Genomic DNA, 21,991 nt, shown 5'->3' with positions numbered 1-21,991 from the left:
TGTTCCTAATGCTTCAGAACCCACCAAGGTCAACCAACAACCTCTCTACTTCTAAATCCAAGCCCTGAATTCATTTCCTAGGCCTGCTGGGACAAGGTACCAAACTGGATAGCTGAAAACAACAAAAAAGAGAGAGAAATTTATTCTTTTACAGTTCTGAAGGCCCCAAAACTCAAAATCAAGTTGTTGGGCAGGATACGTTCCTTCCAGGACCTTCCAAGGGAGAAGACATCCCATGCCTCTCTCCCACTCTTTCTGTCTCTTGGCTCATGACACATCACTCTAGTCTCTGCCTCAGGCTTCACGTGCTTGCCCTCCGTGTATCTCTGTGTCTAAAATCTCCTTCTCTTTTAATAAAAACCCAAGGTCGTGGAGAAGGAAATGGCAACCTGCTCCAGTATTCTCACCTGGGAAATCCCATGGACAGAGGAGCCTGGCGGGCTATATAGTCCAGGGAATCACAAAAGAGTCAGGCACGACTGAGTGACTAAAACAACAATTTAATAGGGATTGCACTGAATCTGTAGAACAAACGAGATTTTTATAAAACATAATTTAGGACTTCCCTGGGTTCAGTCTCTGGTGTGGGAAGATTCCACACGCCTCGGGGCCACCAAGTCCATGTGCCATAATTACTGAGCCCTCATTCTCGAGCCCAAGAGCCCGACTACTAAAGCCTGCCCACTCCTGTGCTAAAGCCTTTGCTCCAGAACAAGAGAAGCCACCCCAGTGAGCAGGCCATGCACCGCAACTAGAGAGTATCCCCCACTCACGGCAACAAGCAGTAGTGAAGACCCAGTACAGCATAAAGACCAAAACAAAACCCAAGGACATCGCTCACAGGGTTTAGGACCCACCCTGAGTTCAGGATCATCTCATCCTGAGATCCTTAGGTTAATTATATCTGCATATCTGCAAAGACCCAGAACAGGTTAAAGTCTCAGGTGTTGAGGCTTAAGACTTGGACATACCTTTCTGGAAGACAACATTCAACCCATGACACATCCTTTTCAGCCCTCAACTTGACCTCTCTGCAGCATCTGGCGCTCTGACTCACTTTGTCTTGGAAACTGTCCTTTCCATTGACTTCCAGGCTGTCAAGCTCTCCAGGTTGTCCTCTTATTGCTCCAGCTGATCCCCAGGTTCCTCTCCTGGTTTCTCTTCTTCTGCCCAGCCCTGCAAGGTGAAGGTCCCTAAGATTCTGTCCTGTCCTTAGCAGGCCCTGCCTGTTTTCACTCTGACAGTGGGCACTGTGCCTCCTCACAGCCGTCTGGGGTCTTCTGTCTGACTTGGCTGTCAGATACCCAGATTCCTGCACTACCAGGGTTCCTCTTCGGGCACTGGGGAGGAGATTATAAACCTTCCAGACTTATGGGCTGTGTTTTATGTGCATGTGCCACTGGGCACTCAGGGGGAAGGATCCAGAGTTTTCATCAGGTTCAAGGTTAAAGATTCTTTCCTGTGCAGAATTCTCCACAGTAATCACCTGGCTTCCTGGCTGGCCTCTCAATCTCTTTGATTCTCCTACCTGTCCTTTGTCCATTCTCTTTTCCACACCACCCTCTCTAATTATTGAGACCCTTCCCGGTGGGATGTCTATTGTCTTTTTGCCCATCACACTTCTTTCTACTTAAGGTGATATAGATTCTCTTTTTCTTTTCAGAACTACAAAACACACATATACACAGAATGGGCCTGCCGGTGATGTAACCCCACTCGGGTGAACGTGTGACCTACTCCAGCCAATAAGAGTGTTCCATGTTCCTAGATCTTATGCGTGGTTGGGTGGAAGGGGAAGGTGGGTAACTCACAGGGGATCATTCAGAAGCTTTTTTGGGTTTTGAAACAGATGTTGGAGGGAAAGATGGCAAGAACATGTCAGGTGGCAGGACTGAAGTCCCGGCTAATATCCTGTAGTTGCTGCCTGTGAGGACAATACAAGTTCACACAACTGCTGGAGGTCATCTTTGCTACTACACTGGGGACCCCATCACTTGAGAAAGAGGCAACAGAGAGGAAAACTGAGCAAAGCAATGGAGAGAGAGAGGGCATGGGGAAGACAGAAAGGGAGAGTCTGTCCTGAGGACAGAGCTTGAGCTGTTAGATCCACTCATGACTGAAAGCTTAGCAAGCTCTGAACTTTTCCACTAACTAGGCCAGAATTTTTTGCTCAAATCAATTGAGTTGGATATTTGTCATTTAGAACTAAAAAGGCTCTTACCAATTGTCTTAGCTTGGGCTGCTGAAATAAAACACCATAGACGCGGTGGCTTAAACAACAGACAATTTATTTGTCACAGCTCTGGAGGCTGGAAGTCGAAGATCAAAGTGCTGGCTGATTTATTTCCTGGTGAGAGCTCTTCTCCTGGTTTGTAAATGGCTGCCTTCCCACTGCGTCCTCACGTGGCCGCTCCTTGGTGTGTGTGAGTGGAGAGAGAGAGTCTTATCAGGGCACTAATCCTCTCGTGAAAACCCCACCCTCATGACCTCATCTAAACATAATCACGAGGACTTCTCTGGTGGTCCAGTGGTTAAGAATCCACCTTGCAATGTAGGGGACTCAGGTTCCATCCCTGGTCAGGGACTAAGATCCCACACGCCTTGGAGCAACTAGGCCAGTGTGCCACAACTACTGAGTCCGAGAGCCACAGCCGGAGAGTCAGTGCACTGCAGTGAAAGATCCTGCACGGCATAAGACCCAGCACAGCCAAAAATAATAATAATAATTACCTCCTGAGGGCCCATGTACAAATACCATCACAAGGGTTAGGCTCTCCACATATGAATTTTGGGCAAAGACAAGTCAGTCCACAATACCAACCTAATCTTTAGAATGTTCATATCTTTCTTTTATTAAAAAAATTTGTATTTGGCTGTGCTGGATCTTAGTTGCAGCAGGAGGGATCAGATCCCACATGCTGAAACTAAGAGTTCGGATGCTGCAACTAAAATGTTCATATCTTTCTCATCAGGACTTCCTAATTGCAAATAATAGAAAGCCCAACTGAAATAGCTGTTAAAATATAGGGAACTTATTGACTCCTATAATGAAACAGTTCAAGAGCATCCTAGCTTCAGGTAAGGCTGATCAAGGCCCAAACAATGTCAACTGATTCTCACCCTCTCTCTTTCAGCTCTGATACTTCTGAACTGGCTTCATTCTCAGGAAGGTTTTACCCTAGCTTTACTCCAAGGTGGCTGCTGGCAGCTCGTGGAGCCGTGTGCTTCCTGGGTCAGGTCTAGAGTGGGGGGTTGGGAGGTACCCTGTTCAGTAGCTCTAAACAGAGAAGAATCAACACTTTCCTTCCCAGAAGTCCTGGCTGACTTCTTACTTCCCATTGGTTGTTCTCACCTCCCCTGAATGAACCACTGTGAACAGGGAGATGGGATAGCAACTGGTTAAAGCCAGTTGGGCCCCATCTGTGGAGCTAGGGTGGGGTCTGTATTTCCTAAACCAGGAAGATTTAGGTTGGAAGCTTAGGACATTATCACGAGGGTTAACAGAACAGTTGCTTAAACAAATAGGGATTTATTTTCTCGCACACCTAGAAGCCTGGAGGTTGATGTTGGTTCAGCAAGTCATTGATGCCCTTGGGGACCCATGTTCTCTTGGGCTTCCTGACCCATCAGCCCTGGAGCATTGGTTTGCATTCTCGTACTTGTCACTTCATGATCTCAAGAGAGTGGCTGCAGCTCCGGTTGATGCATCTGCATTCAAGGCAGGGAGAAAGGAGGAAGAGCCCAGATGCTACCAACCTGATCTGTTTCCTTTAGTCAGGGAAGCGAAATGTTTTCTAGAATTCTCCACAGCAGACTTCTGCTTAGGTCCTGTTTTTGTTTTGATTTTTTAAAAACCTGTTTCTTAAGGAAACATAGAGATAGAAGGGAAACACAATTTTGCATTTTCCATATTCAAAGTGGACCTTATTGGTCTTCTCATTAAGCTCCTTTCCATTGATTGATTAGGATTTGCTGTTAATTGATTAGGATTGATTGATTAGGATCAGTTTTAGGATTCACACGAGAAGAGAGAATTCACACAGCTAGCATCCTTGCCTTCTGTCCTCATAGAGGTATATTCAGCTCTTTTGTGAGACATTCTGGAAGATGGAGGAATTTTATCTTAAAACTGACCAAGCCTTCATTGTGTAAGACACTTGCATCATTGAGGATTCAAGCTGTGATTTGAATTCTGTGACATTTTTATAAAGGTAAAATGTTACCACTACTTTAATTACTGTTATAAATAGCTTTATAATGTGGAAGACTCATTGCTTAACTCTAAGACTTTGGAATTCTCATTTTTTAAAAGGATATATAAGGCTACCCTTTTATAATAAATTTTAATTCAATACGTCAGTTACAAATTGGCACTTGTCATGGGCGCTTGCCATCCACCTCTACAAGGATTAAATCATGTGCTGCTGCAGCTGCTTATTTTCAACAACCCCTGAAAGGAGTTCAAAGTGGAGAGCAGAAATGAGGCACTCTCTGTTGGGGCTGATGGGGGGTCTTCAGGGAGTTGGATATGTTCAGAAGCCGATTTTATGAGCCTAAATCTTGTACCTCCTCATATCTAGAAAAGCGTTAAAATCCTTCATGATGATGACTGCTCCTCATGACCAGCAGAAAGCTTCTGCAAAATATACGTGCTTTGATTGCATTGTGCACGTAGTCTCCCTTTACCAAAATCACATATACACTAACGCTCCCCCTGCCTCTCTGGAGCAGTTCCTCAGAGCTAACGCAAGTGCTGTCTTCAGGCTGCAGTCCTCATTTTGCCCCCCAATAAAATGTGACTCGCAACTGTCACATTGCACAATATTTCAAGTCGACATAGAGCAAGATTAATCACCTAATAAGTGGCATAACTTGGAAGTTTTATAGGAGCCCAGAGAATGACTGACTCATTGCAGGCTGGAGAGGGCTGGGAAGGCTTTGTGCGCAAGTAGGGAACTGAGCTGGAGTAGAAGGTGGGTAGGATTCAGGCAGGCACCGGGGTGTGTGCATGCTCAGTTGCTTAGTTGTGTCTGACTCTTTGCAACCTTTTCAACTGTAGCCTGAGTGGTTCCTCTGTCCATGGGATTTCCTGGGCAAGAATACTGGAGTGGGTAGCTATTGTCCTTCACCAGGGGATCTTCCTGACCCAGGGACTGAACTCTCATCTTCTGCATTGGCAGGTGGATTCTTAACTGCTGAGCCATCAGGGAAGCCCAGGCATGGGGCAGAGAGGTCAAATCACAGGACAGAGGCAGGACTTGTAAGTCAGTTGCAATCAATCAGAGAAGGGAAAGAACCTGGAGCAACCCTTGGAGCTTCATGGAGGACAGGATAGGAAAAGTAATATAATTAACAACGAACATGGTTACATTGTATGCTTTCTGTGTCTAGTAGAAATTTAAAAATCACCTTTTTAGAATTATGTTGCAGGGAATTCCCTGGCAGCCCAGTGGTTTGGACCTGGTGCTTTCTCTGCCAATGTCACACATTCCATCACTGGTGGGGGAACTGAGATCCTACAAGCTGTGCGGTGCCGCCAACAAAATAAAAGTAAATAAATAAATAAGTATGCTGCAATATAGTACTTATTGCTCCCGAACAAGTGTTGCAATTATAAATACTTTCAGGAACCAGGGGAAACAAAAGTGACTCAGACCGAGCTTTAGACAGTAGGGAGTGGTGGCAGGGATTGCAGCAAACTTGGGAGGATTTGTTTTCTCTAAAAAAGGGGGTCACTGCTCAGCCCCAGCCAGCTGTGGTCCCCAGTGACCACCATGATCTTACATCCAATGGGCCCTTCCATGTCTCATCCATCTGACCTCCTGGACAGCTTTGGTCCAGCCAACCACTGCTCCTTAAATGACTCTTCTTTTGTTTCTATGATGCCACAATTTCTGATTTCCTTCTACTTCTCTGGCTATTTCTTACTTACATATTACAGATGTCTCTACTGGCTTGACTGTTCCTTCTCTGTTCAACCTCTGCATGGAAATGTCAAGCCTTTCTCTCTCTGCCTCTGCACTCACTCTTTCCTTAGATCATCCCATCTCCCTAGAGGCCAGTGACTTCCAAGTTTCTATTTCTCCTTCATCCTCCACAGCCAGCTCCTCCCAGGCCCTGTGGCTTCTGCTTTACAAATGTATCTCACATATGTGCTTCTTTCTCCATCTCCACTGCCGCCGCTCTAATCCAGGATGTTTCCATTGCCTGGACCACTGCTGTATACGCCAGTCTGTTCAGGTGACTGCTGGATTGGGCTGGGGAAAGACATATTGGAAGAGTTGCCCCCACCCCCATGATAACCTCTCTGTCCTCTTTTCCCTCTCCAGCCATGAGTTCACCTCTCCCCATTCCTCTCCCCTCGATTCTGTCTACATCACCACCCACTCACGTTCCCGTCTCAAGCCATTTTGCTTCAGCTTCAGTTTTCAATATGGCATTGAGAGTCTCTGGGGCCTTCAGCAGGTCATTCACCCGCCCACTCACCCACCTGTAGCCTTGGTCACCTGCATTTCCTAGGAGAGGCCATCTCAACTATTTCCTCTCCTAGATTCCTCCTTGAAGGGGGAGGGGGTGGGGAAGACAGACCCAGGGAAGCCTTCCACAGGCAAACCAGATACAGGAAAAGCTCCTTTTGCAGAACCAGTGGGTAGGGGTTGCCTTAAGGCTCCCATAAGAGTTGCTTTTCTTTTGTACATCTCAAGTAGATTTGGAGCTTACCTGTGACAGCTAAAGACCCCACTGTTAGAGAGTAAGGAAAACTAACTATCCCCACCCCTTACCACCCCAATTCCCCATGCCCTGGGTGGAATGGAATGCAAGAGGGAAATACTAATACTAATGATTAGAAAAAGCTCCCAAAAGGACCCAAAGAAGCTGCCCAGAAGTTTGCTAAACAGGCTACCTGCTGCAACTCCGCAGTGAAAAATGAGGACCAAGAAGAGGCTCTGCTGATGCACCTGCTTTGAGGATGTGTCTGGATGAATCAGGACTCACAGTTTGCTCCCACTGTCTCATCCACGTCTTCATGCAGGACGCCTGGCTCCGGGCTTCTCTTGAAGAAGCTGAGACGCAGCATCCTTGGCTGCCGCCCAGCGGCCCCATCTGTAATCTTCTTGCTCAACGTGGCTCACGATCTTCGCAGCCGCAGCAAGAGGCAGGCTCAGGTTCAGGCTGCCCCAAGAAGCCAGCCCTGCAACTTGTGACTCAGCGGAGGAGGTGGTGGGTGGCACTCGTTACAGCCGGCAATGGTAACAACCAAGTGCTTTTGAGCAGAAGATGGGAAGCTGAGTCTGAGAACAAGCCTGGCAGCGAATTTTTCGTTTAATGAATTCACAGTAATTCCATTTGTGTCATCTTCCCTGTGGGTTTAGACGTGCAGATCCCCGGCTTCTTGCTTCCTACAATGCAGCCTGAACCAAGGTCTGGATTCCACAGCCAAGAGACCCCTCCTTCCCTATTTGGCCACCCACCCTCATCGCTTCCCCCCAACCCCCAGGCCCAAGCAATTATACAGGAGCATCCAGAGAGATGTGGGTGGAGATTTTCCTTTATTCTTTTTTTTTTTTTTAACTTCAGAGAGAAAGGGCTGGAGCAAAAAGCTGATGTCCAAAGCTCCAGGCCTTAGAATGAACCCTGAACGTGCAGGACCCTGATGCATGTCACTCTGGATCTGGTGACTGACAAATGCACCCCATGGAGACAATGTCCTCACAGCTGCAAAGCCCCCTCACCCCTCCCCATTTTTCTTAATTTCAAAGCCCCCACCCGCACCCACCCGATAGCCTTGTCATTCCCGGGTAGTGGATCTCCCAGCAAATTGGGCTTTTACCTCTGTGGGCTCAGAGCCCCATCCCCACCCCCCAAAGAAACATGCATCGCTTAGAGAGAAAGGGAAATTGACACAGGATGCTTGAACCTGGAGAGCCCGCATGCTTTATTCTTCATCATCCTCCAGCTTGGGAGAAAGGCTGCCTTCCATCCTACCCATGGGAGACAGGAAAGAGCACTGAGGCTCTGGCACCTTTCCCATCTCCCCAGGGCCCTGTGCCGTACCACTGCGCACACCCGAGCCCTGCCTGATTTTAAACAAATTTGGCCAGAAGCCTTCTACTTCTCCTCTTGGGAAAAAGACATGTGAGAGCTAGCAGGTGTAGGGCTCAGTGAACATTTAAACCAGTCTTCCTGCTCAGTGTCTGTTCAACCCGAACGTCCATCCAGTTCTCAGAAGGAGATTTCTAATGCTTGGAGCCCCCAGACCCGGCGCCAAGCGTCCCCAGTGGTCTGTGACCACCGCTCACCACCCCATCTCCCCACAACCTCCCAGAGCGGTCTTGGGTTGCTCTCAGTGTCTCTCCCCATGGTCTGCTGTGGAGTCCTGACGTGGAGGTGCCCAGGGTGGCAGGGGGAAGCGTCAGGCGCCTTTGCTTTCTGTCCTCTCCTCATCAGCTGTCTGGGCGTTGCTGACGGCGCGGAGCTGCCCCTGGGCCGCTGGCTTCACCGACAGGACCAGGCGTTTCCGGAACGTCTCACAGAGCACGATGTACACAAAGGGATTGAGGCAGCTGTTGGCATAGCCCAAGCTGATAGCCGCGTTGTACAGGTAGACAAAGGTGAGCGTCGGGCGGCTGAGAGACAGCTGGGTCAACTGAAGCACGTAGTAGGGCGCCCAGCACACGAAGAAGACCAGGCAGATGGCGATGGCCGTGCGGGTCACCCTCTTTGTCCGCAGCCGGATGCTGCGTTGAGAGGCGGGGGCCACGGAGGACGTCATGCGCTGCAGGATCCTCACGTAGGCGGCCGTGATGACCACGAAGGGCAGGGCAAAGGCCAGGAAAAACTGGTACAGGGTGAACCAGTAGAGGTCAGTGTCTGGGTTGGGCAGGCGGATGCCGCAGCCCACGGTGCCCCCGGGGAAGGGGATCAGCCTGGCATAGAGCCACACGGGGGTGATACTGATGAAGGACAGGGCCCACAGGAGGCAGATCACCAGGGTGGCCACAGAGGGCTTCCGGAACTTGGTGGAGGAGATGGGGTGGACGGTGGCCAGGTAGCGGTCAATGGCCATGGCGGTCAGGATGTAGGTGCTGGTGAACTGACTGTTGGCGTCCATGGCCGTGATGAGGGTGCACATGGTCTCACCAAAGTGCCAGACTCCATTGCCCATGAGCTGGTGGATCATGAAGGGCATGCCCAGGAGGAAGAGGAGGTCCACCACCGAGAGGTTGATGATGAAGATGTCGGGGACATTGCTGAACCAGTGCAGCTTGGACTTCTTCACCACTGCGAAGATGACCGTGGAGTTCCCGACAATGCCCAGGAGGCAGATGGTACCAAACACCGAAGGCATGATGATGTTGATATAGGAGATGCTCCCTGTGCGAGGAGGCAGCCCTGGGGACAGAAGGAGCAAGGGTTGACCATTCGACATGGACTCTGCTCTCTGAGGGCTGAACTCCTACTGGCATGCTCAGCCTCCAGCCATGCGCCTGCCCACCTCTCTATCCACCTGCCATTTCAGTTCAGGGCCCATCTTTCATCTGGAATCTTCCCTGCCATCCTCTCTGCCCACACCGTTGCTAAACCTAACCCCATGCCCTCCTGCACCAGCTCCCTGCTCAATCCCACCAGAGTCTCCTGCACCACCTGTTCATTAAAGGACCAGTCCCTTTGCCTCCTGCGTTTTCTCAGAAGGCACAGCGTCACGAACCACAGCTGTCTGCAGAGAACGGTTCTGTGGGCCTCGGGGCTTCACCAGGAAACATTATCGAAATAGCCAGCAGGACACGAACGTGTGTGCATGTGTGGGCATGAGCATGTGTTTCCTCGTTTCCTATTTGCAGCCCTGCTCATTTCATTTTAGGAGTCGCTGGTTGGAAGCCGTGCGCTGATTCCTGGGGATCTCTGTGGGTAACTGTCTCATGGAGGCTTTTGGCCATTAGGCCCACAGCCCCCCCTCTCCTGGGTCCCTATCTTCTGAGCCTGGGCTTTCCGAGTGACTAGACTGAACCTGTGTGCCGCAGCCCAGCAACCCAAGAATTTTCTCCATGCAAACCTTTCCTCTGTTTTCTTCTCTTCCCCTTCAAAGCTAGAATTCCAGGGCATCTCAGCGCTGGAAATGTCAGGAAGAGCCTTTCACCAGCAAAGTTAATCCCCTCACATCTCTGGGAGTTATTCCTTCCCACACCTCTTCCGGGAAGGAGACAGTAAGGATGTTTCAGAGCCCACCAGATCACGTAGTTCAAGTGAAAGAACCAAGGGGATGGGCGAATGAGTGAGCTTCCAGCCATCTCCCTACATACAGCCCTCCAGGTTCTCTTGCTTTTGTAGCCTGGAATTTTTCCGGCAAAGCATCTTCGGAACTCCTCAGCAGCCCTCCCCTGCCTCCCTCGCGGCTGGCCAACATCCGAGGCTAGCATGCCTCTGCCCCTGCCCCTTCCTCCCCGTAGTCCCCTTCTCCCCTGGCCCTCCGGGAGGGCAGACTGCCCATCTCATTCCCAAGAACTGGCATAAAGTTTCGCAAGCAGTTTAGCTCAGAGGTGAAACCTTCCTGTTTCCCACCCTCGGCGGCGCAGAGGAGGGAGGCCCGCCCTCCAGCGCATCTCACCGGCCGAGGTGAGGTTATCCGGGCTTTCCGAGGTGTTGCTGGCATTGGGGCCGGTGGGCAGCAGCGAGGCTTCCAGGTCCATCCCGCCGGCGCCGGGGGTGCCCGCTCGCCCGTCCACCCACGCAGGCTGCCGCAGCCTCCCGCGCCGGTCCCGAGCCCGGGCCCCAGGAGCCCCGCAGTCCGGAAGGGGGGTCTTCCTCGGGCTGCCCGGCAGTCTCCGCCGCCTGCGATCCCCACCGCTCTCCCCTCCCTCCTTCCCCGGCTCCCACTGACATCACCTAGACACATTAACATTCGGAGGCAGATGCGCGTTAACCTCTTCGGTCCTGCGCCGCAGCTCTGGCTTCCGACTGCCTGCAGAGCCCAGCCGGCCGGTCAACCCCATCGGGGACCGGGCTTCCTTCCCTCCTGCACTTGGGGCCGTGTCTCCTGTGCCACCGCGGGTGCTGCTGGCTGCCCGCGAGGCTCCAGTCTCTCCAGAGGCAACGGGCTGCCTCCCTGTGGAGGAGGAAGGGAGCCTGGCCCGGCCCTTCACCTCCCCGCCCCCCCCCTCCCCCCGGGCCGCTGGGCAGGGGCTGGGGTCGCTGTGCTGGGAACTTGGGAAGGGAAGGCTTGGACCACTGGCATGCCCGCCTCCAGGCCACCCAAGGCCCCTTGCCAGCGCCCCATGGATTCCAAGCTGTGGAGTTGCTGGTTGTTGAGCCGTTTGGCTGGCGCTCAGAGGTGACTCGGAGAAGGCGATGGCACCCCACTCCAGTACTCTTGCCTGGAAAATCCCATGGACGGAGGAGCCTGGTAGGCTGCAGTCCATGAGGTCGCGAAGAGTCGGACACAACTGAGCGACTTCACTTTCACTTTTCACTTTCATGCATTGGAGAGGGAAATGGCAACCCACTCCAGTGTTCTTGCCTGGAGAATCCCAGGGACGGGGGAGCCTGGTGGGCTGCCATCTATGGGGTCACACAGAGTCGGACACGACTGAAGTGACTTAGCAGCAGCAGCAGCAGAGGTGATTCAGGTCACCCCGAGCTGGTGATGCCCAGGGACTTGGGACCAGAAGAGGACAAACTCCTTTCTTCCCTGGGATCAGCAGGGACCAGGCTTATAGAGGTTTTAGTTTTCTAAATGCTCTAAGGTCCTTGAGGGTTTACCTGGAACTCCTTGAGACAAATTTCAGAGCAAAGACCCCCAAAGAGATCCTTGCTCAGTCACTTCAGTCGTGTCCAACTCTTTGCGACCCCATGGACTTAGCCCACCAGGCTCTTCTATCCATGGCATGCTCCAGGCAAGAATACTGGAGTGGGTTGCCATGCCCTCCTCCAGGGGATCTGCCCCACCCAGGGATCGAACCCGAGTCTCCTGCAGCTCCTGCATTGCAGGCAGATTCTTTACTGCTGAGCCACCCGGGAATCCCAAAAGAGATCCTGAGGAACAGCCTAAGAGGGCAAAGCATTGAGTGAATTCTCTGCAGAGGCTGCTGCCAGGTTCTGATTCAGCAGGTCAGGCGGAGAGGGGCCTGAGACTCTGCATTTCAGACAAGTTCCCAGGAGATGCCAAACCAGGTACAACACTTGGAAGAGCAGTTTATGAAGGGCTTTCATTTCCAAAGTTGCTGTAATGTTCAAATTCCTTTTTTTAAAAGCATGGTTTGCTTTGTACTGGAAAATAATAACAGTTATTAAGCTATTTTTAAAAGGCTCTCAAAACCACCTGCTTGAGATGGTTACTGACAAAGTAGAAGTACAGAGTAGAAAGGGCAGTCTCTGGCTAGGCCACCAGGAGGAGGGCAAGGCCACCCAGCTATCAGCTCACCTCCTCCTGATGAAACTCTTGGCTCCAGTGCGAAACAAAGAAGAAACAATGTTTAAGTAAACGCTGTGTGCATGTCGGCGCTTCGGCGCTCAATCAGGTCCGACTCTTTTGCGACCCCATGGACTGTAGCCCACCAGGCTCCTCCATCCCTGGGATTCTCCAGGCAAGAATGCTGGAGTGAGTTGCCATTTCCTTTTCCAGGGGATCTTCCTGACCCAGGGATGGAACCATGTCTCCTGCATCGGCAGGTGGATTCTTTGCTACTGAGCCACCAGGGAAGCCCAAAAGGGAGGGTAGCAGGTGGAAAGTGCAGAAGGGGAAATCCTATCGGGCCTCAGTCATCGTCCTGGGACAAGGACTCATGTGTACATAGCTTTTCCAAGTGATGACACAAGGAGCAGGCGTGAGGAAGCAAGGACGATGGGAAAGGAAAAGGGACAAAGCTCAGAGAAGGTGCTTTATCACCATCGCTGCTGTGGACAAGGGGAGCTTGCATTTAGCAGGATCCTTGAAAAGGGCATGGACTGTTTCCCAGAATCATCTGCCTTTTCCCAGTTGCCTCGACCCCCAGTGGTTGAGTGTTGCCGCTGGGGTGTTAACACTGCACTCCTGGGAGCATGGGAGGAGCAGACTCCTGCTGCATCAGATGCGGCAGAAAGTGAAAAGATGTGCAGCTCACGCTTGAGGCGAGAGGCTGTCAGTGCAAGGTGAATCTCGTGTGGGAGCCAAGAGGCTTCTGGGTGAAAAGCAGACAGACACAAGGTGTGTGCTGGAGGTGAGACATGTCGGCTCCAGACCAGTTAAGCCTGCACACACCTGTGTGCTGCAGCTGGAGCTGGAGTCAGAGGTGACCGAGGGAGATGTGACACGGGGGGACAGAAGCACCCGATATAGAAGACTATTGCAGGGCTTCTCTGGGGCTTCTCCCTGGGGTAAAGCATCCACCTGCCAATGCAAGAGACATGAGTTTGACTCCTGACCCAGGAAGATCCCAGATAGCCTGTGATCCGCAACAAGAGAAGCCTCTACAATGAGAAGCCTGCACAGCGCAACGAAGAGTGGTCCCCACTCGCTGCAACCAGAGAAAAGCCTGAGCAGCAACGAAGACCCAGCACAGCTAAAAATAAATAAACAAATGAAATTATTATTATTTTTTAAAGAAGACTACTGCAATAATCCAATTGAAATAGGATGGTATCTTAGATTGGGGAGATGGGAGTCAGGAGAAATGGTGGGTGTTTGTACATTATGTAGAGCCCTGAGGGTTGGCTGTAGTTTTAACCAGAAACATACAGGAGAAAGAAGTATCAGGGATGACCCCAAATGCCTGGCAGAGGGGAGATCGGGAAGGCTGTAGGAGGAGATGATTTGGAGGAGAAACGCAGTATTCTGTTTGGATATGTTACATTTGAGATGTCTGTTAACATCTGCGTGAAAAGGTTGGGTAGTTTTGGATATGAGTCAGAAGTTCCAGGGAGAGGTCACGCCTGGAGCTACGAAGTTAAATTGATGACACCAAAGGAGCTTACCTAAAGTGAGGGTGACTGGAAAAGAGATTCGAGGACTCAGCCCTGGAGCATTTCAGAGTTTACAGGTTGCGGAAATGAGCCTTATAGCCTACTGTTTCCTCCTCTTTTACCTGCCGTAGTCTACCCACCTCCATCTATCCATCCATCCACCCTTTCATCCAGCAGATCTGGATGAAATCTGGTTGAGCCTCTGTTATACCAAGTACTGTGTTAGGCTCTGTGGATGCAGTAGAGAAAAACAAAAAAACAACAAAAAAAAACGAGTGACTTTTATCCAGGAGCTTCAGTGACAGAGTTGGGAGAGACAGATAATAATAAGTCAGACAACAAGAGGAGGCCATGGCAACCCACTCCAATATTCTTGCCTGGAAATCCCATGGACAGAAGAACCTGGCGGGCTACAGTTCATAGGATCACACAGAGTCAGACATGACTGAAGCGACTTAGCATGCATGCACAAGCCAATAAGTAAACAAGATATCCTGCTCAAGGCTTCAATCCAGATGAGTCCTGGTAACTTAATCATGAAGGGATTTAAGTGCTTATGAAAGAATAGCTATGGAATCATGCCAGGGAAAATGTCTCTGCCTGACTGGAGAAATTTAAACCATGACCAAGCAGCCAAGGGACCTGGAACAGAAGGCTTTAGCTTCCTGGCCTGTCATGCTGGGGGTGGGGTGGAGTGGAGGGGGTGAACGCTGAGTCAGTCAGTCCACAATGGCAGATGATTCGTGTGGTAGGGAATGAATGGGATGATGGGAGTGACTGGGGTCCTTTAGAGAGGAGAGTCAAGGATGTCCTCTTTAAGGAAGCATTCAGGTAGAAACTTCAGCATTCATTCCATTACAAATGATCAATTTAAACCATATCTCCTTTCTGCTAGTGACTGAGAGCTGAGCATCCCTCCTGGATACCGACGTGTACCTCTTCAAATCCTCTCGGCCACATCTAATTTTTATTCCATCCATTGCTACAATGACCCTGCTCTGCAGTCTCCGACCAGTTGCAGGTACAGGTGTGGGTAAGACCTGACCGTGCTGTGTCCCAGGCCCACACCACGTACTATCTACCCTCAACCCCAGTCCTCTCTGTGGCTGTCACAACTTAGACTAGGGGACCCCAGGGAATGCCCACGCTGGAGTGACCTGGAAGTACAGGGAGAGTTCACTCCTTAGCGTGAACCCTTGGCCAATGAAGTGTGGAAGCCATGGAAAGATGCTTTTCCTGTTTCCCCCTTTTCCTGAGACACATTTCATATGGTTTCTCAGGGATCCCGTGGAATGTAGCATCTGGTCACTTGTAGCGGTGGATGAGCCCATGTGTGCCTGTGTGCGTTCTGAGATGCTTCAGTTGTGTCCAACTGTTTGCAACCCTGTGGACTGTAACCTACCAGGCTCCTCTGTCTTGGGCATTCTCCAGGCAAGAGTACTGGAGTGGGTTGCATGCCCTCCTCCAGGGGATCTTCCCGACCGAGGGATCGAACCTGCGCCTCTTATGTCTCCTGCATTGGCAGGCGGGTTCTTCACCACCAGCGCCACCTGGGAAGCCCAGATGAGCCCATACTGCGCATCACCTCCTCCTGAGAATGGAAATTTTGACCTACTTTGCTCCAAGCCATCCGACTCTTGACCTGCCCCTCCTAGCGCAGTCAGGAGGTAGATTCAGCCTAAGTATAGCAATGAACCTTTCCCCTCCCATCCATGTGCCCCTACTTACTATGCCTTACTCAGGGGACCCCTTATCTCCCCCCATGGTGACACCCACCTGCCCTGTACTTTCTAGGACTTGACCACCGTCTGCATGTGTCGAAGTCTTACTAGGGTTGCGGCATCGATTCTCACTTGCTCCCCTCTCTCCTGCCTCACCCCTTCCACTCTACTCCCACCGAATAGCAGGAGTAGTTTTGTTAAGATAGACATTTCCAGGGGACTTCCCTGGTAGTCTAGTGGTTAGGACTTGGTGCTTTTGCTGCCTGGGCCCGGGTTCGATCCCTAGTCAGTGAACTAAGATCCCACAAGCCGTGCAGCGCAGTCAAAAAAAAAAAGAAAGAAAGAAATTGCATCACCCTATACTGCTGAAAACACTTCAGTGGCTCCCAGTTGCTTTCAAAATAAAGTCACCCTCCCTAATGGAATGTAATGGACACGACACTCTTTGGTACCCAGAACTTGATCCCCCAAAAAACCACGGCCTTGAGAAAACCTTTGGAAGTAGCAGCACCACCAAGCAGCCCTTGGTGGGAGCTGCTGGTGGGAAAAAGGCGTCCTTATTTCTGCGGGGATGTGAGACCCTGGGGTGGGAGAAAGCAAGTGGCAGCACTTATTTCCAGAGGAAAGTGAGCATGGGTATTGTAATAGAGTGGTTATCATAATAGACGGCACCAGTGGAGTTCTCCAGGTGATTGCCCTGCAGAGGCTGATGTAACTGATTGATCATAAATAGATGAGGGGCTGGCCCACTAAGTTCCTACTTGATTTGTATATCTGAGAAAACCCTTCAAGTCTGGTCAGCAGATCTCTGACTTCAGCCCACTTGGCTCTACTGATCAGGGTGTGAGTTAAAGTGGATCAAGTAGTAAATGGACGTCTTGTTTTTTTTCCCCCCAGTATGGCCAAATTTCTTTTATTTTGTTTTTACTAAAAAAAAAAAAGGTCATACTATAAAATTTTGCACCTGGCTTTTTTCTCTTGAAGCTCCCTCCACATCAGCATATACCATATATCCATTAAAAAAAAAAAAAAAAAAAAACTACATTCATTGTTTTAAATGGATCCTAGCGGGTAGAGCCAGACATCTTGGAATGTGAAGTCAAGTGGGCCTTAGGAAGCATCACTACGAACAAAGCTAGTGGGGGTGATGGAATTTCAGTTGAGCTATTTCAAATCCTAAAAGACGATGCTGTGAAAGTGCTATACTCAATAGGTCAGCAAATTTGGAAAACTCAGCAGTGACTACAGGACTGGAAAAGGTCAGTTTTCCTTCTAATCCCAAAGAAAGGCAATGCCAAAGAATGCTCAAACTACTGCACAATTGTACTCATCTCACATGCTAGTAAAGTAATGCTCAAAATTCTCCAAGCCAGGCTTCAGCAATACGTGAACCGTGAACTTTCAGATGTTCAAGCTGGTTTTAGAAAAGGCAGAGGAACCAGAGACCAAATTGCCAACATCGGATGGATCATCGAAAAAGCAAGAGAGTCCCAGAAAAACTTCTATTTCTGCTTCATTGACTATGGCAAAGCCTTTGACTGTGTGGATCCCAATAAACTGTGGAAAATTCTTAAAGAGATGGGCATACCAGACCACCTGACCTGCCTCTTGAGAAACCTGTATGCAGGTCAGGAAGCAACAGTTAGAACTAGGCATGAAACAACAGACTGGTTCCAAATCAGAAAAGGAGTATGTCAAGGCTGTATATTGTCACCCTGCTTATTTAACTAATATGCAGGGTACCTCATGAGACATGCTGGGCTGGATAAAGCACAAGCTGGAATCAAGATTGCCAGGAGGAATATCAATAATCTCAGATATGCAGATGACACCACCCTTATGGCAGAAAGTGAAGAACTAAAGAACCTCTCGATGAAAGTGAAAGAGAAGAGTGAAAAAGTTGGCTGAAAGCTCAACATTCAGAAAACGAAGATCATGGCATCCGGTCCCATCACTTCATGGCAAATAGATTTGGGAAACAGTGGAAACAGTGGCTGACTTTATTTTTGGGGGCTCCAAAATCACTGCAGATGGTGATTGCAACCATGAAATCAAAAGACACTTACTCCTTGGAAGGAAAGTTATGACCAACCTAGATAGCATATTAAAAAGCAGAGACATTATTTTGTCAACAAAGGTCCATCTAGTCAAGGCTATGATTTTTCCAGTGGTCATGTATGGATGTGAGAGTTGGACTGTGAAGAAAGTTGAGCACTGAAGAATTGATGCTACTGAACTGTGGTGTTGGAGAAGATGCAAGGAGATCCACCAGTCCATCCTAAAGGAAATCGATCCTGGGTGTTCATTGGAAGGACTGACATTGAAGCTGAAACTCCAATACTTTGGCCACCTCATGCGAAGAGCTGACTCATTTGAAAGGACCCTGATGCTGGGAAAGATTGAGGGCAGGAGGAGAAGGGGATGACAGAGGATGAGATGGCTGGATGGCATCATCAACTCAATGGACATGGGTTTGGGTGGACTCCGGGAGTTGGTGATGGACAGGGGGGCCTGGCGTGCTGCAATTCATGGGGTCGCCAAGAGTTGGACACGACTGAGGGACTGGACTGAAGGGGGTGGATCCACTTCCCTGGTGGTCCAGTGGCTAAGACTATGTTCTCCCAATGCAGGGGCCCAGGGGTTCAACCCCTAGTCAGGGACCTAGATTCCACATGTCACAACTAAGAGTTCACATGACACAATCAAAAAAAAAAAGATTCCACAAGCTACAACTAAAAAGGCCCCACATACCACAAGAGATCGAAGATCTTATGCGCCCCGACTGAGACCCAGTGCAGCCAAATAAATAAATAAATATTTTAAGTGGATCCTATTAATATTACATGTATATATCAGAGTTTAGTTAGCCACCTCCCTAGTGACGGGCATGTCAATGACTCAGTTCTATTATTTTGGCATAGGATGCTGCATATGGACATCCTTCTCCAGGTAATAAATTGAGTTTGACTAGACTGACTTCCAAACAGTCCCCATGGATCTCCAAAGCTTTCTGTTTCCCTGCCCCTTCATCTGTAGCTGGAATAGGTATCCCCAGCCATTGACAGAACTACTGTATTGGCTCCTGGATTGGCAGAGTAAGGGATTCGATGAGGACAGAAGTCAAATGGAGATCCCTCCTCACTAAAGTGATAAGCCAAAAGCAATATTGCACCCCCGGGGGACTGGAGAGAGTAATGGTGTCATCAAGGCCTTTAAATAGGCTGGGTGGTGATTTTATCACATCCTGCTCTCAGTGTGGCCAGTGGAGAAGGCAGATGGGTGTCAGAGAATGCCAGTGGGTTACTGTAAACGTAATTATGTGGTGACTCCAATTGCAGCTGTTATTTCAAATGTGGAATCGTTGCCGTGGAAAATAAATACAGTCCCTGACACCTGGGATGGAGTTATTGATCTAGCAAATGCCATCTTCTGTATTGCAAGAAGCAGGAAAAAATCAGAAACTGTGCTTTTATTTGTCAGAGTCATTGGCACACCTTTGCCATCTCTCCTCGGGACTTCGTTATCTCTTTTGATGGTTCTTCAATTCTCAGACTGAAAGGTTGTTGTTGAATCACGCGAATACACCGGGATTCTTGGCCCCCGGAGGAGAAGAATTCAATCCGGGGCCAGAGACGAGGCTTGATCGCTCAGAGCTTTTGTGTAATAAAGTTTTATTAAAGTATAAAGGAGATAGAGAAAGCTTCTGACATAGGCATCAGAAGGGGGCAGAAAGAGTACCCCCCTGCTAGTCTTCAGCTGGATGTTATATAGTCACTAGCAGTCTGTTAATAAAAGAAAGGAATGTCTTAAAATTCAGAATGGCACCAGGCCCCTCACCCATAAGATGCATTTTGGGATAATCTTGGCACCAAATGGTTTATCCTGGGCCATAAAATGATTAACTTGAATCTTGAAGAACGGCAGACCACCATACAAATGGTTTCATTTACATAGATTAGGGGAACAATATCTGAGTATAACATACTGGTTTGTCAAGTAGGTTCTGGGCCAAGAGGCAGCGGAACCGACTTGGAGACAGAGTTTGGGGTAAAGGCATAGCATATTAGCATAGCTTAAGACACACATTTCCCTAAGAATAAGGCATTGGATATCTCTAGGCTCAAGAATAAACCAGGTGTCATTAAGGCAACACAGTATTTTAAGAGAAACCTCCCTTTAAATTTGTATAGAGAAGGAAAAAATATTGCTAGTTTGTTTCCTCCTGCAGCTTAAGAGAGAGAAAAATGTCTGACACTTGCAGGCTATTTCCTCCATTTGGAGACCCCTGGCCTTCCTGCCTGTTACCCTCTCATTTTCATCGACTCCAGTCCCCAGGTCCTGGTCTACAAAGACTGTGAAAAGTTTGTCCTTTCTTCCTCCTTGAGAATTCCAGACCCCTCTCTCCTTGGGGACCCCTAGATTTCCTATCAACCTGCCTAGGAAATGACTCTCTCAAGACTTTGAACACTTCATCGTCACATGAGACAGTATGCTATGTTGATAACATCATGAGCTAGGGCCTGGAGAGTGGAAGGGAGCAGATGCCAGAGGTGTGAGACAAATGCCGTGAAAATATGAAGGCCTGACATCTCAGGAAAGGTTTGGGGTCCGGTGTTCTGAATGTGTCACGGTTTTCTCTCCAAAAGTAAAGCACAGTTTACCTGACATCTCCTACCACAAAGGAGGGGCCCCCAGAGACCCTGGAAACAGGAGCAACAATTCCTAAAAGGGGCAGAGAACAGAGGGGGTGCTGGACATGCAAAACCCAGGGGAGCCTAGTCCACCCAGTCATCTCTGTTAGCCTGGCATGCCTTGCATGCAGGGACTGTGACCCTTATTCTGGTGTTAGGTCATGACTGCCGTGTCAGTCAGTGGGTTCTTAGCATAGCCCTGGTCCCCTCTGCAGCCTGGCACCCCACTTTAGACATTTGCACTGTACCCTACACTTTTTCTTCATGGGGATTCCCAAGTGGTGCAGTAGTAAAGAATCTGCCTGCCAAAGCAAGAGACAAAAGAGATGCAGGGTTCAATCCCTGGGTCAGGAAGATCCCCTGGAAGAGGAAATGGCAACTCACTCCGGTATTCTTGCCTGGGAAATCCCATGGATGGAGGTGCCTGGTGGGCTACAGCCTATGGGGTCGCAGTATCGGACACGACTGACACAGTTGTGACACTGCACAACTTCACTTTAACTTCATAGCAGTCATCACAATTGTAAGCAGACATTTATTTATTGAGTGGTTGATGGTTTAATTCCTTTCCCTCACTACGTTATAACTTCCAGGGAGGCAAAGCCCATGTCTGCCCTATCTCACTGTACCTCCTGCACCTCACACAGCGCCGGGCACCCAACAGGCGTTCAATCAACGTGGGGAGGATGAATGGCTAGTAGAGGAATCTCCATGAAAGCCCTGGGTGCAGAGGTGGGCAGAAGGGAGCAGAATGCAAGCAATACTGGCCGTGCTCCCTGACCCGAGGCTCGCCTCCACCCCAGTGCTTCCCACCAGCCTGGCAGCAGTGGTTGTCATGCCCCTGGGCAGGCAGTGGGTGCCAGTCAGCTGTGAGGCAACCCAGAGACCGCGGGCCCTCTCTGATTGTGAGGAAAACAAACGAGATCACCTTCAGGGGTAGAGATTCATCCTGAGATTCACGGAAATCCCAAGGAAGCATGGGAAAGCAGCTACATGAAATTCTGACACGTGTGACCGCAGGGTTGAACCCGGAAGACATGACCAAGGGAAAGAAGCCAGATCAAGGAAACAAACGAAGCCGTGAATGATTCCACTCATGTGAGGCACCTGGAGCCGTCAAACTCATAGAGACAAGGAGTAGAGCGGTGGTTTCCCGGGGCTGAGGGAAGGAGGCATGAGGAGTTAGGATGTAAGTGGTACAAAGCTTCAGTGTGGGAGGATGAAAAAGTTCTGGAGATGGATGGTGGAGATGGTTGAACAACAGTGTGAGTGAACGTGATGCCACTGAACCGTACGCTGAAAAATCGTTAAAGTCAATTTTTGTATGTTGTTTTGGCCACAGCTTGTGGCCTGTGGGACCTTAGTTTCCCAACCAGGGATTGAACCCATGTTTCCTGCAGTTGGAAGTGCAGAGTCTTAACCACGGGACCACCAGGGAAGTCCCAGAGTGAATTTCCTGTTATGTATATTTTATCACAATTTAAAAATATGTTCAACAAACCCAGTCAATGAATCTGCTTACCTGAATATGTTTCTGCAGAAATTTGGAAAATGCTGGTAAAAGGAAAGCCATGTTATAAGCCTTAAAAACACTGAAAGTCATTAAGGTCCCTGAAAATGGCTATAAGACTTTTTTTTTCTTTT

The 21,991-nt window shown here is 49.5% G+C and overlaps 1 protein-coding gene, 1 long non-coding RNA gene and 1 other non-coding gene across 3 annotated transcripts; 1 reads left to right on the top strand and 2 right to left on the bottom strand.

Annotated features, from left to right (window-relative positions):
- Nucleotides 1-2,189: 2,189 nt before the first annotated feature.
- LOC104972593 (uncharacterized) lies at nt 2,190-6,884 on the bottom strand. The gene is made up of 3 exons (XR_807002.4): nt 6,149-6,884; nt 5,410-5,523; nt 2,190-2,413 (listed from the first exon to the last, which is right to left on the bottom strand). It is a non-coding gene; the product is annotated as an uncharacterized lncRNA (long non-coding RNA).
- A 647-nt stretch (nt 6,885-7,531) lies between these two features.
- MCHR1 (melanin concentrating hormone receptor 1) lies at nt 7,532-11,007 on the bottom strand. The gene is given in 2 exon segments (NM_001103292.1): nt 7,532-9,393; nt 10,607-11,007. Coding segments are annotated over 2 exon segments (1,062 nt in total). The 5' UTR covers nt 10,689-11,007; the 3' UTR covers nt 7,532-8,413.
- Nucleotides 11,008-21,845: 10,838 nt separating this feature from the next.
- On the top strand, nt 21,846-21,976 carry LOC112446871 (small nucleolar RNA SNORA33). The gene has a single exon (XR_003034957.1). It is a non-coding gene; the product is annotated as a small nucleolar RNA SNORA33 (small nucleolar RNA).
- Nucleotides 21,977-21,991: the final 15 nt, after the last annotated feature.

This window comes from Bos taurus, chromosome 5, assembly GCF_002263795.3.
Source record: "Bos taurus isolate L1 Dominette 01449 registration number 42190680 breed Hereford chromosome 5, ARS-UCD2.0, whole genome shotgun sequence".
In the NCBI taxonomy this organism is placed as follows: Eukaryota; Metazoa; Chordata; class Mammalia; order Artiodactyla; family Bovidae; genus Bos; species Bos taurus.
Note: the sequence above shows the minus strand (reverse complement) of the source record. Positions and strands in the feature narration are given on the sequence as shown.